The sequence below is a fragment of the Mytilus californianus genome, unplaced genomic scaffold (assembly GCF_021869535.1).
Source record: "Mytilus californianus isolate M0D057914Y unplaced genomic scaffold, xbMytCali1.0.p SCAF_2, whole genome shotgun sequence".
In the NCBI taxonomy this organism is placed as follows: Eukaryota; Metazoa; Mollusca; class Bivalvia; order Mytilida; family Mytilidae; genus Mytilus; species Mytilus californianus.
This window is the reverse complement of record NW_026262668.1, coordinates 84,711,450-84,729,387: the sequence shown is the minus strand read 5'-3', so window position 1 is coordinate 84,729,387 and position 17,938 is coordinate 84,711,450. Positions and strand designations below refer to the sequence as shown.

The 17,938-nt window shown below is 31.6% G+C and overlaps 1 protein-coding gene across 4 annotated transcripts; it reads right to left on the bottom strand.

The window, feature by feature from the left end:
- Window positions 1-320: 320 nt before the first annotated feature.
- LOC127730322 (uncharacterized) lies at window positions 321-16,479 on the bottom strand. 4 transcript variants are annotated; one of them, XR_007995041.1, is made up of 5 exons: window positions 16,370-16,479; window positions 10,460-10,807; window positions 7,482-7,535; window positions 3,511-4,775; window positions 321-520 (listed from the first exon to the last, which is right to left on the bottom strand). XR_007995041.1 is itself a non-coding variant. In XM_052238686.1 (5 exons), the coding sequence occupies exons 3-5, from the start codon at window positions 10,743-10,745 to the stop codon at window positions 3,658-3,660; spliced, it is 1,458 nt and encodes a 485-aa protein (XP_052094646.1). In that variant the 5' UTR covers window positions 10,746-10,807; window positions 11,256-11,504; window positions 16,370-16,477; the 3' UTR covers window positions 2,883-3,657. The 4 variants fall into 4 exon arrangements, 3 of the variants coding, with proteins under 3 accessions (XP_052094646.1, XP_052094645.1, XP_052094647.1); XM_052238686.1 differs by lacking the exon at window positions 321-520 and adding an exon at window positions 11,256-11,504 and having other exon boundaries at window positions 2,883-4,775; window positions 16,370-16,477; XM_052238685.1 differs by lacking the exon at window positions 321-520 and having other exon boundaries at window positions 2,883-4,775.
- Window positions 16,480-17,938: the final 1,459 nt, after the last annotated feature.

The window sequence follows — 17,938 nt, the reverse complement described above, 5'->3', positions numbered from 1 at the left end:
TATGTATTCACAGGATTATGACGATCAGATAAATGTTTTTGTGCGGTCTTAGATCTTAACATACCCGAATAGTTGTCTGATTTGTAATTTTACCGATTGTTTCCTTTTGAGTGAGTGTGGATTCGTATTGATGGCAGTTGATGCAAGCATATAGCAGAAGATGCTTACCATGTCGACGAACCCGGCCTTGCTCCTTTTTGTGTGCATGCGATTCTCCTTTTTTGTTACCTTGATTTGTATCATCTAAATCGGTTAATGTGATGTGAATATCGGTGAGTTCATCTTGCCTTATTTAATCTCCTTTCATTCAAAGACACCAATAAATAACCAATTTTATTTGAAGGAATTAATCTATGAATTAAAAACAATATAGTAAAAACATCAATGAGACGGCAACCAAAAAACCATAGACAGGTGCTAATAAAATATAAATGTCAAGCTCTCGATCTTCAAGATTCTGCAGAAGAAGTTAAATGAATTAACAAAGTCTATCAAAGATATCCCATCAACACCTAATTCCCTGAAATGATAAAACACAATATGAAATGAGAAAACACAGTATGAAATGATAAAACACAATATGAAATGATAAAACACAATATGAAATGAGAAAAACACAATATGAAATGATAAAACACAGTATGAAATGAGAAAACACAATATGAAATGAGAAAAAACAATATGAAATGAGAAAACACAATATGAAATGAGAAAACACAATATGAAATGAAAAAACAATATGAAATGAGAAAACACAATTTGAAATGATAAAACACAATATGAAATAAGAAAACACAATATGAAATGATAAAACACAGTATGAAATGAGAAAACACAATATGAAATGAGAAAAACACAATATGAAATGATAAAACACAGTATGAAATGAGAAAACACAATATGAAATGAGAAAAAACAATATGAAATGAGAAAACACAATATGAAATGAGAAAACACAATATGAAATGAAAAAACAATATGAAATGAGAAAACACAATTTGAAATGATAAAACACAATATGAAATAAGAAAACACAATATGAAATGATAAAACACAGTATGAAATGAGAAAACACAATATGAAATGAGAAAACACAATATGAAATGAGAAAAACACAATATGAAATGATAAAACACAGTATGAAATGAGAAAACACAATATGAAATGAGAAAACACAATATGAAATGATAAAATACAGTATGAAATGAGAAAACACAATATGAAATGAGAAAACACAATTTGAAATGAAAAAACAATATGAAATGAGAAAACACAATATGAAATGATAAAACACAATATGAAATGAGAAAAAACACACATTAACGAAAATCGAGACTCACGATAGGCACATGAACACATGACGGGAATAAGCTTATCTAAAAAAAAAAGCAACCGTCCTTCTATACTATCGACAAGTCTACTAGTAAAAGATTCTTCATAGAATTAAATTCTATAACTAGTATAAGAACTGAGAGCATCGGTTCTTTTTCTTTAACTATGGTCTCGAGCATCACTTTACCGTCAAAAGTATTACAAATAAAACATCACAACTGCATCGTATTTATAAAAGAATGCAAATATCGTATCGAATAAAACAATAGAAATACCGTATCGAATAAAACAATTCATATCATTTTGGGGCGCTTAATAGCTTGCTGTTCGGTGTGAGCCAAGGCTCCGTGTTGAAGGCCGTACTTTGACCTATAATTGTTTACTTTTTACACATTGTGACTTGGATGAAGAGTTGTCTCATTGGCACTCATATCATATCTTCTTATTTCTATAACACCGTATCTAGTATAACAATACACAATTCCGTATCGAGTTAAAAAAAACCACAACAATACGGAACAGAAAACGACAATACAAAATACCGTATCGAGTAAAACAATATACAATTATAGCCTTTGTATGAGGTCGATACAAGGATATATTGACCTGAAAGAAGTATATTGACTGAGGACGAAGTCCGAGGTCGATATACTTCTTTGGGTCGATATATCCTGTATTGACCTCATACATAGGCTATAATTGTTATATTATTAATTTCCGACCATATTTGTATCAAAATCGTCATTTGATTTTGTTGGAATTTTATAGATATCATATTGTCTCATAGACAATAACAACATATTAGCTGTTATTTCATTTACTTTTTATGTTGTTTTTTTTTTTACATCTTATGTATTTGAAGATTTTTTTTCTTCAAATAATCGATCATAGATATTTTTTTTATAAATCTTTTAACAATATCATGAAATTCATTACATGACGTCACAAAGTATATCGGTTTTTTTAAAAATATTCTAAAAATAACCGTGCAATATGCTTTTTGCTATCCGCCGTTTTCTAAATACCTTCGAAAATATAGTTTAACATGTGACTATCCCTGAACGAATCAAATTAGTTAAAATATACGAATTAATAATATTACAAAATACTGTATCGGTAAAAAAATGTCAAATTACTGTTTTGAGTGATACAATACAAAATATCCTATCGAAAAATGCCATTTGTTAACTTCAACATGTTAAATTAATTAACATCGAGAAGTGTAGAAATGACGATCTATCCAGTTACACAAAGTTTCAATTTAAATGAAATCTTAATAATAGCGTTAAATCACACGAATGAAGATGAAAAGAATACTTACTAAGTTTAGTGCGTCCGAAGCTCTTTTCCTAATTTACCTTTAGCAGGAACTATAAAACCCAAAAATTAAGGAGTTGGTACCTTAATTTTAAAATTATTTCTAAATCTATTAAGGAGAACTTAGGGTATAAATCATGAAAGTACCGATGTTCTAACTAATGAGTTGATGATACCCTCGGGACCTATAGACTACTTCCAAATTGTAATTGTGAAGTTAATAATATAACATACACCAAGAACTTCTTTTACTCAAATCCCTTCATTTCAAACGATATGAAATACGGAGATATGGTATGATTGCTAATGATACAACTATCTACCAGATCTAGAGGACGAGAATGTAAACAACTACAAGTCACCATAGGGCCTTCAACAATCAGAAACAAGGGCATCTCCACCAGTGTTATTCGCTGTGTAAATGTCTTTATACTATCGCATTAATGAATACCTCACATCTCCTGATATTCAAAAACTACATTTTGCAGTAAATTTGATCTGTCCAAAAACATTAGTATTTTAAAACTGTATACCAAACATCATATCGTGTTGGATATTTCTTAATGATGATATCTTTAATGACAACATCTTCTTATGTAAGACAATATGAAAAAAGAACTAAATTTAGAAAAAAACCAATATACCAATAACCCGAATAATTCAGTCGTTATATTCCACTGCTCTATGATGGCTACATTAACGAGTGGGAGAGTCGATCACGGGGAGGGACTGAATTATTCGGGTTAATATACCAACGATATATGATTGGAGACGATAACGTGAACAACGATTAACGCCATTTTAAGCACGTTTGGCTATATCATGGCGGCCTGTTTATATTGTTAAAGAAAGCTGTATTACCCGGAGAAATCCACCGACCATCGACAGGAAATGCAACGTTTACAAAAATACATTGTAGTCATATTTTAAAATTCCATCAAAACACATTGTTTACTTATATTTCATCACAACAATCTTATCTTCATCATCATCACCATATGCTTGTACTCACAGAAGTTTTGTTCTTTGATCATAAGCAACATATCGAGGTGATATAATGTCACCACATGAAGCCAAGATCCTACCATATCCATTGAGGGTGTTTAGTTGATAAATAGCATTCCGCCGTTTACTTGCAAGTATCAATTTGTCAAGATCTTGTAGAAAGAATAAACCTCTTGGACTTGTAAGCTGTTCAGACCATTTTTTCTGTCCCTTAAAATCTATGCACGTGACTGCCCTTTTACTCATTGCAGAAATGAATAAACGCTGGTTTGCTTTGTCCAAGGCAAGTCTTATAGTATGTCCAGTAAAGTAGGCATATTGTTTAGCCTGATGTATTTTATGAAGGCAGACACCGTCTATCGTCAGGATGAGTATGTAGCCATCTTCGCGTTCATCTATTTCTACTGCAAATATGTCTTGATTATAAGTGATACTGAAAGGTTTTCCATAAGAATGCATATCAAGTTTGTCTTTCATTGAACTCGAAGGGTCTACAGATGTGACATCGAAAATTTGTATTTTCCGATCATGTGGAAATGTGACAGCAAACCTACTATCGAACATCCTAGCTATTCCTCTGGGTTCACCAGCTAATATGATCGGTTCAAATTTCTTTCCAGAATTAACCACTGACAATACTCTTAATACCCTATTACTATAATCAGCTATGACAATCCTTTCTTCATCTAGGATGACAAAACCACAAATCCTAGTTGGAACATGTAACTTGTCTACTGGTATCGGTATTGTAAAACACCGCTCAATATCCTCATCCATTTTAACAATGCAATGTTCACAATCTTTTTTATTTATAGTTTCATTTTCTATAAATAAAGATTTATGTACATGGTTACATAAACATTCTCTACACAAAAGTCTTTTGCACTGAAAACAAACTTTAACAGGATTACCAGTACTGCATGTCATACACTTTACACTGTGACTGCCTGTTTCAATGTGTTTTACTTGAAAAATTGTATGAGACGGTGGTTCCTGGCCATGGTGCTCGGAACATGATTCGCAATAAAATTCTTTACACTCAAAACAAAATGAAAAGGCTGTCATTTGATCACATGTTTTACAGCAACAACTTTTCGCGATCAGGATTTCATCATTCGAATCTAAAATGTACAATTATATATATATATTCTATATGTATAATTACCTTATATATATAATTACCTTACATGTATGATTCATTAGAATCCGTAATTTTTGTTGGCTGACATCAATCGAGAGGCATCCTACATGTAATATCAAATTTTATTTCCATATAATATACAACAGCTATGACTGCACGTGCTATCCGTGACACTGTTAAAATAATGCATTGAAAAACAAACGAAAAGCTTGATTTAATTCTTTAATTTCTTGGTTGTAGCATAAAATGTAATTAAAAGAATTTAATGCTTCTGAAAATTAAAATCCTGGCCTCGTAAGAGCTAAAAATTAATAAATTTGCATAAGACAGTATGAAAATGAATATTTTGCAAAACAAATTGCAGGAATCAGTTGTGCACAAAAGTGAAAATAAATAATAAAATTGCATTGCGACAGATAAAAAGTCAATTCGCAAAGTTCCTTCTGCCCTCCTCCCCGGAATATCAGATGGTCGCCCCCTAACAGACTCGCCAACATACACGGACACATTATTCTCAATTTAACGTTAAATCATAGTGCATGTCATTCTAATTATTTATGTTCGTAAATGTAACGTTATCAAATAACAAAATGCACATCTTATCTAAAAGGCCAACATAAAGTCTTTCAAAATAGTTTGAACTAAACTTACCCAACAATGAAAAATAAAGATTTGTTTGAGAGACATGTTTTGTGATATTGTTTCAGTGACGTATGGTACACATCTTGTTTTGTTCATACAGTCAACGTTGTCATTTTGAGTATTTATAATACGTCATATTTAAATGTTAGTTCATATCCTAAAGAATGATTATATTATGGATTATTCTAAAATCCTAAATCGTATCTTCAGCCTATTTGTATAAATTTTACTAATTCAGAAGGAAATTATCGAACTATGAACAGCATTCATAACTTGCCAATTGTAAAACCACTTTATAGAGACAAACCACAGTCTTTGTTTCAAGTTAGAATAGCAGTGATAATTATCTTATGATAAGTTATCATCTGCAATCATCTAAGACGGAAAAATAAAATTGAAGATAAGTATACATGTGACCATGTTATATGTGTTCATCTCATGCCTGCTAGATGGGAATAATAGGATTTCATTTTATTTCAGAGTGGACGGATAGATTTTGTTTGTTTATTCTTTCTGGCTGTTATATGTTTGAAAAAAAAAAATACTTCAAGTAATGAAAGACTACCAAAAGTTTCAGCTTCAGAGAAAACTAGAAAGACAACGTCACTTTTTCATTACCTTATTATGCGACATCGTATGAGAAATCCCCTTTGTGAGGTGCAATTGTCTTATTAATATAAAAATAAGGAGATGTGGTATGATTGCCAATAAGTCAACTATCTACAGAAGCAATTATAGGCAACCGTACGACCTTCAACAATGAGAAAAACCCATACCGTGTAGTCAGCTCTAAAAGGCCCCGACATGAAAAATACTAAACAATTTAATTGAAAAAACTATCACTTCTTAATTTTTAACAAAATTTACGAAAAACAAATATGACAGACATAAACCAACGATTATTCATCAGATTTCTCCATCCCATTATAGAATTATCTAAGGAATCAAGTCCAGAAGAACTTTTTTTAGAGACATGGTTTCAAAAAGCAATTGAAGTAAGAATGGGCTCGACAGCTTGTCGTGCTAAGCACATAAATTGAAGTATCGAGAAACAGTAGGTGTCTGACAGATCCACAAAGCGCTCACACGTTACGGTTAAATAAAAAACCATTTGGTGAAGTTATTCCAAAGAAATCAGTCACGAATATATTTGTTGGACGAATGAACAAACGGACGGAAGGACATAATGACAAAGCGATTGCAACATGACCCCAATTCTAGAGTGGGAGTATAATATATCATAAGTTAATAAATTCAAGACAACATTTACTTTTTAGATATTGTTACCAAAACATATCAAGACCAAACAAACACTTTACTTTTGCAAACCAAATTAGTGCAATGCCATTTTATTTGGTAATATGTAATTAAGATTGATATAATAAAAAGCCAAACTGAATTAAAGACACTATTCTCTCAATTTTGTAGTAAAAGATATGTGAACAAAAAGGTTTAACGACACATGTAAAATTATACTAAAATGTAAAAACAAAACCACCGAAGAACTATTAACAAGGCTTGTATATTGACCTCTGATCGTTTTGTTTATGTTGTTGGGTTATTGTCGCATTGACGCACACCTTTACTCCTCTTTCATTTATATTTAAATGTTGAAATTTTAACAAACACATTTTTTTTGTTCAATATAAATGGTACGTTAATTAAGTTTTTACATTTTTACATTATGTCTCTTCTTTTAAGTGTCATTTTGATTTTCATAAAGGTTGTTATATTTTTTCAATGTTATCAATTCAGTCATGCTTTATCTCGAAAATGTCGGAACCGTATGGAAATGTCAAAATGATGCATTTGTTTATTCTACCACATCCAGTGTATTTACATCTTATTTTACTCCAGGAAATTATTTGGACTTCAGGAAATTATTTGGAATTAATGACGAATGTTTTCATAATTGGGTATGTATTTTTGAAATTGAAAGCATATGATTTACATGTTCAGAGATATATTAAAACAGAATAATATTTCATTTCAATATTTCGGTCTCTCGTTTAAAATAAATCAGTCTACAATCAAACCTACACACCTTTGAGTAAGGGTTTTCCATCATCATTTCTTTGAGAACTCTTTTTAAAGAAATCTGAAAAATATTTAAAAAGAAATAACTATTAACTGTTGTGTGGTGTTGTTCTTTCACTTAAGGTTTTTGTGTGCTCCCTTGGTATTTTCTAACTTTTTTAGATTACAAAAACTCGATCCTTTCAGTTAAAAATCATAAGACTATTAACCCTAACGACTTGTTTAACCTGTACTAAGGTCAATGTTCTCCTTAAACTGGTAGTTGGATTTAGTATTCCCAAACCACAGACAAGAAAAAAGATTACATGCTGCACAGCTAACCATCTGAAGCCAGTTTTGTGCAACAAAATATAAATTTTTACCCTGGCATTAAAGAGAAATAATTTTTATTCAGTCATTGTATATTAAAAATTTAATCAGATACCTGACCAGGCTTACAATTTTGCATACAAAAGATTCATCAATACGACTCGAATTAAAACATTTGAAATGCCATGTTATTACGAAGTTGAAGAGCATTGAGGAAACAAAATTCCGAAATGTTTTGCCAAATACTGCTTATAAGTAATCTAATCTTCGGTGGTAGAAAGTTATTAGTATTTTGAACAATTCAAAGGTTTGCAAAACAGATAATCTATAATTTTGACCATATCAATGAAAATTCATGTCAACACAGAATTACTGACTACTGGGCTGGTGATACCCTCTTAATTTACAGAGGAATCTGTATGATTTATGAGGGGCCTGATGGGGGGGGTCTCATCACGATTCACGAATTGATTTTTTTGTCAATCACGATTCACAGAAAATAAATTTCCATGATCACGGATCTCGAAAATATAAAAAAAAAAAATCTGTAGAAAAACGGATCACGATAGCGAAAATGCGCCGATCACGAAGAACAAAAATAACCCATCAGGCCCCTCATTTATAGAAATTTGAATGTGTCCCATAATATGTTTTTAACAGTTTTTAATCAAAATTTTAATCATATTAAAAATAAATTTCAGTGTTCTTTTCAAAACAGAGGACAATAGTTTAATAATCATGGAAATAATGTTACAAACAAATTACTTATAAAATGAAGGAAGTTGATAGTTGACAGTACAAAATTTTGCTGATTTTACAGTAAAGTAAATTATTTCCCTTTAATATTAGCAGATTAGTAATTGCTTTAGAAAAAAATATCCACATTACAATTACGCACTAACTTGCTGTTAGAAAACAAAGCTATAAATCATTGACCTACAAAACAATGTTTTGAACTAATTATTTTTAAAATTTATTTAGGATGGAAGTTTTCATGTCAAAGTTAGACCTTTTTAAACCAGTGACTCATATAATAGTAAGTCATTATTTTGTAATAATTTCATGACATAGACAATAACTAGCTGGAGTTGGATGGTAAGTATGACTTTTTCTCTAATTCTTTGGCAATTTAACCCTCTACGGACCCATTGTTTAAAAAAATTTAGTCAACGTGTGGTAACCGATGATATCAGAAGATGATTGGATGAGTTTAAGGGTCATAACCTTTATCAGCTCATAGGATGGATCAAAATGTGCTAACAGGTGATAATGAAATTGACAACTTTGTGGAATGCAGAAGGCACTCGAAGGGGATTTTCGTTTATTAAAAAAGAAAATGTATTTGATAATCATTAGAGAAACAGATTCTTACACAGTTACTAGTGGATTATCGGATTTATCCTATCTCGATAGTTAAATTATCAATTTTAACTATCTCGATTTGATAAATCCGATAATCCACTGGTTCCAATGTAAGAATCTATATTTATTTCACTACACTCATTTCATACTAACAACCTTTACTTGAAGCAATTTGTTAAATTATTTTCTCTAATTCTGTGGCAATTTAACCCTTTCTGGACCCATTGCATAAAAAATTTTAATCAACATGTGGTTGCTGATTATCTCAGAAGATGATTGGATGAGTTTATGGGTCATAACCTTTTTCAGCACACTGAATGAATCAACATGTTCTAACAGGTGTTAATGAAATTGACCATCTTGTGGAATGTGGAAGGCACTCGAAGGGATTTTCGTTTATCAAAAATGAAAATTTATTTGATTATCATTAGAGAAACAAATTCTTACATAGTTACTCGTGAATTATCAGATTTATCCAATCTCGATAGTTAAATTATCAATTTTAAAGTCTTCGCTAAAATTCGATAATTCAACTATCTCGATTGGATAAATCCAATAATCCACTGGTACAAAAGTAAGAATCTATTTTTACCAGTTGATCAGTTTGTGGGAGAATAATTCAAACTGCAATTTGTGAAACTGTTTGAGCAATTGCCATTGTGATACCCCAAAGCCTACTGAATAAGCACAGTAACAGACTACAGACAATTCTAACATGTACTTATTTTTTATAAGACTATATTTAAAAAGTATCATTTTACAGATTATATTTGAATACAATAGTTAGTTCGTAAAGAATTCATTTATTATAAACTTCGCCTGCAAAGTAAACATGATAAGGACATTTTGATAAACAATCTCCCTTACCTTTCCATTTTCTGCTCATATAAGTGTACATTTTCAGTCTCTGACCAATGAAAAAGATGACAGTAACAATATATATAATTGTTGACGAAACTGCAATGCCTAGATATTTGCAACTTGTACTTACAACATTTTAGGAATTGTTTAATTATGTTTATAATTTTTATTTATGTGAGTACTTTCTCTTTTGATCGCTTTTTGTTTTCTTTTGTAATTCACGAAATGAAAACGTAAAATATCAGTCTCTTAAAAATCAATTAAAAAAACATCTATTTTCGAGAACAGAAGAACTTGTGAATTAAATTTTTGATGACGACTATGGTAAAAATGTAATAAAAAAAGACATGGAACAGTTGAAAACTTTTGAATAACTTTAGACATATCACACAATGGGACTGTAAAGCATTTTAAATATCAGATAGTCTTAAACACATAGCTAACCCATCATACCTGGTGGCTTATTATATGTAGTGACGTCGTAATTGTCCTGGACATCAAATAAATCGAAATCACGATTCGTGCCATGACTGCATTTCCATGTACCAGTTATGTTATTTTGCTCTGTTTTATCGACAGTTAAAGTCGTTATATTGGTGGATAGATCTTGGGTCGTTCTCTGGTTTGTGCACAACCCCTTAAGTTCGGTCCTGACTGGTGCCACACATTTTGCTACCAATTTGTCTGATGGATCGGTTATTTCAACATCAAATTTCAGCTCCGAAACATAACATGACATAACTAACGTGTTGTTAATAAACGTTCCTTTCAGGCACACATGTATCTTGTTAAAGGTAAAACCTATAATGATTGAAACATAATGTTTGTACAGGATTTGCATCAATAAAAATGAGATTTAATAAAGCAGTAGTCGTTCCTTTTAGCAGAGTTCTTAATTTATCTTCCACCTGTCATCTCATGGTGTGCTAAAAAAACGAGGAGATTTTTCAGAAAAACTTCAGAACCACACAGATTTCAATAATTGATACACCAAAGATGATGTTATATCAATGCTGAACTGTTTGATCGATTACGTATTTGTTGAGTTTGGTGGATTACTATTTCAACAGACAGTCGGTTTACCAGCAGGTACTAATTGTGCATCCCTACTTACCGACTTGAGTTTGTTATTTTATTATGTTCATTCAAAAAGAGAAAGAAAAAGCATCTTACAAAGTTCTTGAAATTACTTTCAGAATAATTGATGATGCCATGTCACTTAATTACCCACATTTCAGTAAGTGCTTACATCTCTTTTTCAATTGGAACTTCCGAAACTAGAAGGTCTGCTTCTTAATTTGTTTTTTTTTGTTGGTCGATATTGACACAGATAGACGACTCCGAAGAAGTATATATCTATGTCGCTAGAGAGTTGAGACACAAATACTTGGTATCGGTCAACCAATTTGTGATGGTGACCGTGAGACTTAGGTAGTGTCAATATCAGTCGATTTTCCTTATAACTCGATTTGGATAGTTGTTATGTCAGGAGCATACCCTGGTAATAAAGTCTGTTTAGTATAAATATAAACATGCCTAACGTATGTATTGATAAAGATATATAAGTGCCATACAATGGATCAGAGGGTATATTATTGCTGACAATGGAAAGTTGACATAATTGGAAAGTTGAAACATCCCGTTTGTCGTATATGAAAATGGGAAGTTGACATAATTGGAAAGTTGAAATCATCCCGTTTGTCATATATATAGATGGGAAGTTGACATAATTGAAAAGTTGAAATCATCCCGTTTGTCATATATGTCAACTTTCCATTTTTCAGCATTTTTCAGTATGTGCGATTTGTTTATTCTTTGTGAGATTTGCTATAAACAGAACAATTATCCGAGGAGTAGTTTGATTCGATCATCGCTGGCGTACAAAATTATAAGCCTGGTATTTATAATGAGTTTATTTACAACCACTAGGTCGATGCCCCTGCTAGTGGAGGGTTCCTCCCCGATGGTATCACCAGTCCAGTAGTTAACACTTCTGTGTTATCATTGTTATGGTCATAATCATAGATAAACTGTTAACAAAACATAGAATTGTTCGAAATACTAAGATTTGTCAACCCTAGGAATAGAATACCTTAGCTGTATTTGGCAATAAATTTCGGAATTTTTGGTCCTCTACTACGTACGTTATTTGGCCTTTTAACTTTTTGGAATCGATCATCACTGGTGAGTCTTTTGTAGATGAAACACGCGTCTGGTGTACAAAATTTAAAGTCTGGTATCTTTGATGAATTTATTTAATGCTTGACATTAGGTTTCAAAATTTAAAAAAATCGTTAGCTTTTATCTTGTCACTTGGTACAATTTAGTTGATAGAGCCTTCTATTTATCATTGAAAGTAACGTTGACGTAAATATTGTAAATGTAATTTATCACGTCTTGCATTGGAATTAGAGTTGTCTTCGGTTTGTCATAAAACAAATTTTGTCTATTGAAATGGTTAAACTGAAATACCGTGATTTCCCAGTAAAAATAAAATTCACATGTGAAAATCATCCTGTTATATCACTACTCTGACTTAATACAGCAATATGTGTTGTCAAAACGTTGGCAACGCAGTTGTATGCAAACGAGGTACTTGAAAAAAGTTATAGTTGCATTCTCTACTTTATTTTCATTAAAAGTCAATGTAATAAAAAGAATAACTAATCCAAGAATTGATTTGTACTGACAAGATCTATTACATACATTTCTAAAATTCCCCATTGATAAAATCAAGACATTATTAAGAAAGTACGGATTCCAGATTTCTCGATCTTATTTAAGAAAAGCGCTTCGTTTTTGCATTGAAAAAAAGATTATTGATTAAGGACTTTCAGTTTTGAATTTTCCTTTGATTTCAGTACTTTTGGTATTTTACCTGTTTTTTTTCGGACGCACATATTATCATTTGTTATTTTCGTTTTGTAAATTATGGCTAAATAATGTGTTCCTGTTCCTGTTTATCCATACTTTGAATTTGATTAGGTGATTTAATTACAGTAGGCTCATATTGTTTATAAATTGCAATGTTTTAAAAAATAATATCCAATGTATTTATTTACTTTGTTCATATCACTTTTCTGATTAAATTTAAATTGAATTTAAAGCCAAATAGTACAAAAAAGAGGATACAAAAAAGGACAATGGAATATCGGACGTCCATGAAAAATAGACAACACCATGGTCATTAAACAAATGACCTTTCACAAAATACTACACAGAAACCTACTGATTGAACAACATTATTAACCCGACCAAAAACCAGGAGAAAACTCAGGTATACAAAAAGAGTAAGTAATTCGTTTTCCATTAGTAGCACCCTCATATCAGGTAATATTTTTTTTACATTTGGTGATGTCACAATCAAGGAAACGATCTACGACCACTGGAAAATACCCGTGGGGTCATCCATGACACATATATTTCATATCAGTCATCAAAAGCATAAGCATGTTGGCGTCCAAAAAACATTTGAAATAACTTCAAGAGGGTGTTTTGTTAAATAGGTGCCCTTGTCAGCAGCAACCCTCTGTCAATGACAGCATGATATGAAACTCAAACCCTCGAATATCGTATCAACTTGGAGATGTATAATGAATACTCATGCACTGCTGGAATGGTGCTACACAGAAATTGAAAGATCACAATAGGAAAATTGTTCAGTGGTGACCCTCATTGACATAGCCTATGATTCAGTCTAGATATGAAGCAGACGTAAATGTATCTGTGGTATCAATTTTTAAAAGTTAAATCAATAGGAAAGGTTTTATCACCAAGCATTGAATCATTGACTGATTCAGTGACAGGACATTATCTATATAGCTGAACGAAAAGATGAAGGAATATGAAATCTTCTGTTCATTCATGATGACAAACTGTATGATGTGTACCTGAGATAAAATGTCAACACGGAGATGAGAATATAAAAATGAATAGATGTAGTATGATAGCCAATGAAAAAATTATCCACCAATGTTAAAATGAAGTGGAAGTGGTAGTATTTTGCCATAGGGAAGCAAGCTGTCATTTAGAAACACGCCCAGGTAACAAATGTAGTAGTTTGTTTAGTTCACACATTGTTGTCAATATAATGGAATTGTATGCGACTGTCGTACAATTTAATGGTTTAGCTAGCTATATAACCAAGATTAATCTACCATTTTTTACCAAGTCAGGAATATTACAGCTGTTTTCCATTCGTGGATGTGTTTGAGCTTTTGATTTTGCCATTTGATAAGGGACTTTCCGTTTCGAATTTTCTTTTGAGTATTTTTGTTATTTTACTTTTTGCCAATGAAAAATCTAGCATTTGTTATGGTAGATTTGGGTTTCTTTGTCTGAGCATCCCTTCTGGGCATGTTTCAAAACATTCTTTTTGGATTTAAAACAGAAACATGTAAAACTTGAAATCTAAGGATTAAACTATCAAAAAATAAAGTGTCTTTAAGTGTATTTAAAAATAAGAAAAAAATACTTTTAAAATCAAAGGAAGATAATTACATTAGATTTGATAGGACATTTGTATTTTGTATTTTTCAAGAATATAAAGCCCGTGACCCACTAATTTTATTTGATGTTTCGGAAGTATTTATGAAAAGCAATTATTTGATTGAATTCTATCGTTTAATGTTTCCTCAATAAAGATAAATTAAGATACCCCTATATAATTACCCACATAAAATAACTATAATTTCTTTAATTTCAATGTATTTTAACGAAAAAACAAGGTACGTGACCGCCTGTCTTTATTTGAAAATTGAAAGTACATTGACCTAGAAGTCTTTTACAAACGTTCAAGAAAAACCTATAATAAAACATTTAGATACCCCAGTTACCTTAATGGCAGTTTCAGAGATATTTTTGTCGAATGCTTTTACACAAAGTATGATTAGTCTGCTCTTAAATCGAGATATTTGTATTTACTTTGTCATTATAGATTGATTATCCCCTTCGTGCAAATGTTCTAATATGTTTGGAAATGAAAACGTGGTATAGTTACATAGAGTGCTATATCAAATAATATAATAATGATGAAAAGTGTCAAATATAAAAAAAAAAGAATTCTAATATAAAATAGAGTCAAATGTGTTCTGAATTATATTTAAGAAGTAAAATAACAAAAATACCGAACTCCTAGGAAAATCCATAACGGAAAGTCCGTAATCAAATGGCAAAATCAAAACCTCAAACACATCAAACGAATGGATAACATAAATGATTGAAAATTCGAATGCGAAAATGTATATAAATGATTTGAATGTGGTTTAACACCATTAGTAATGTGAATATAAAGTATATACATATTTCTAGCCTCAAAAGCCATTCAATCTGTTAACCCCGCCTAAGTCAGAAGCCTGTAATTCAACGGTTGACATATGTTGCTGTATATCATATTGTATTTTTTTTGTTTATTTTATTGAAAATAAATCAGGCCGTTAGTTTTTCCCGTTTGAATTGTTTTACACCTGTCATTTCGGGAACTTTTATAGCTTACTATGAGGTATGGGTTTCGCCGTACGGTTATCTATAGTTGCTAATTTCATCGTCATTTGGTCTCCGGTGGGGTGTTGTCTCAATGGCAATCATACCACATCTTCCTATTTTTATATCAAACGCAGTTTTCTTTATGCTATGCAGGTTTTGTCACCATTGATTCTTAATTCGAATAAGTTACAATTTATATGTTGGATGACGAAGACCCACTTAGGCTTCGGGTAAAATATTCTAGCAAGATAAATATACTTCTAACACTGTTGGTTAAATCAGTGCCATATAGGATAGAGATCAATTTGTGATTTTTTACTCCGGAATTTTCCATGTTAGATCTGCAGAGTTTGTCATTCTCTAAGCGGAATTTAATCCCATGCTTATATGACGGTGTGGCTACTTCGCCTGCACTGCGTCAAAGTCCCTAAACCACATGATTGACTAGCTTATATAAAATATAGCTTTCTTTAGTGCACTGATGTGTTTCCTCGTTGGTTTCATCAAGGATTGTTTATATGCAGTACATGATGCAGTGCATAGTGGCATACAGATGGAATATATCTTGCAGATATATCTTATATATATTTGGTGGTTGATATATTTTTTTTGGAATTCAGTACTATGTTTTATGTAACCTAAACTGACAATCAAAAACAGCATAAGTTATATATAAGATGGATTTAAACAATAAAGAATTAATTTATATCGACCCTCAAATAATTGATTTTCAACTAGATGTTAAATGAAAATCACAGAAGCGTGATGTAAACAAATTCATCAGTGTCATATCATGTGTTTGCAGTAGTCTAACAACAAGTCATGGTATAGCTTTAGACATGTTGAAAACGACAAGTTTTTAATTTTAATAAATCTTACCTAGAATTATTGGCATAAGAAAGAATAAGAATTCTGATTTTAACTCCATTTTCATATATGTTATACGACCTTGGCCGACAATCATAAGACGTAATTTAAAATTGTAAACATACCCGATCACCTCACTATTGATTTTATAATACACTTGACATAACGCACATTTAAAATAGATACGTAATTATATGCAGATGTAAAGTCAATTCTTTTTACACGAAACTATTGCAATATAATGACAATCAAAACCAAAAACTTTTAAAGCCAATGACAAATACATTGAAGTAATAGCACTTATACATATATATAAATATATAATAAAATAAAGACTTAAACAGAACAGCCCAAAATCGTACTTTTCCTAAAAGAATTCCCAACTTAGTTTTAGTTTGACAATTAAATTGAGTTTGACACTCACTAGCAGCGGCATTGACCGGATGGTATTAATTTAATATACAAATGCAGTAGCAATTAGAAAATTCAGTTTTTTATATACTTTACGTCGCCTCAGTATGTCGTAATATCTTTCTAGAAATAAACAATGATTTCATGGTCTTATTTCTATCACTGATTTCCACTATTATCTGTTCAGTAGCACTGGTTAGAAAGAAAGAAAAGAAGTAAGCAGTATCATTTAAATTCACTTTCCGCTATACAGATGATGTTCTTTCACTAAATATTCAAAATATTGTGACTATGTTGAAAGCATCTATTCCATCGAACTTGAGATAAAGGATACAACAGATACAGTTAAGTTTTGCCTCATATCTTGACTTACATCTAGAAATTGACAATGAGGGTCGGTTGAAAACAAAACTTTACGACAAAAGAGATGATTTCAGCTTTCCAATTGTGAACTTTCAATTTCTATGTAGCAACATTCCAGCAACGCCTGCATACGGAGTATATATCTCCTAGTTTTATACAATACTCCAGGGCTTGTATTTCCTATCATGATTTCCTTGATAGAGGGTTGCTGATAACAAGAAAGCTATTAAACCAAGAGTTCCAAGTGGTGAAGTTGAAATCATCTCTTCGTAAATTTAACGGACGCCATCACGAGTTGGTCGACCGTTATGGAATATCTGTTTCATAGATTAGGATGGATGTGTTCCAATTGTCGTTACCACAATCCTGTCTTCTTTTCCCCGAATGCGACATACCGAAAAGACTTATAACTGGGTTTGTACTTATACGAGTAACACGACAGGTGTCACATGTGGAGCAGGATCGACTTACCCTTCCGCAGCACCCGAGATAACCGCCTGGGATTCGTGTTGCTTAGTCTTTAGTTTTCTATGTTGTGTTTTATGTACTGTTGTTTGTCTTTTGATCTTTTTCTTTTTTAGCCATGACGTTGTCAGTTTATTTTCGACTTATGAGTTTGAATGTCCCTTTGGTAACTGTAGCATCTATTTTATTGTCCTTGCGTCCTCAGATTCAGGAAAGTAACTTAATTTTGTATAGAATCATTCATTGTTGTACATAGATGAAATGTCTTTAAGCTTATTACAATTTCTGGCCTGAAATGTCACAGCGTTCACTCCCAGTTTTTTATGTGGTTTATGTTACTCT

Excerpts from the sequence above, each read along its gene's own strand:
- LOC127730322 (XM_052238685.1), bottom strand. The coding sequence starts at position 16,454 with ATGATTGTCGGCCAAGGTCGTATAACATATATGAAAATGGAGTTAAAA. Across the intron at positions 10,808-16,369 it reads TCTTATGCCAATAATTCTAG|GTTTTACCTTTAACAAGATA; the intron begins GTAAGATTTATT and ends CAATCATTATAG. Across the intron at positions 7,536-10,459 it reads TACATATAATAAGCCACCAG|ATTTCTTTAAAAAGAGTTCT; the intron begins GTATGATGGGTT and ends AATATTTTTCAG.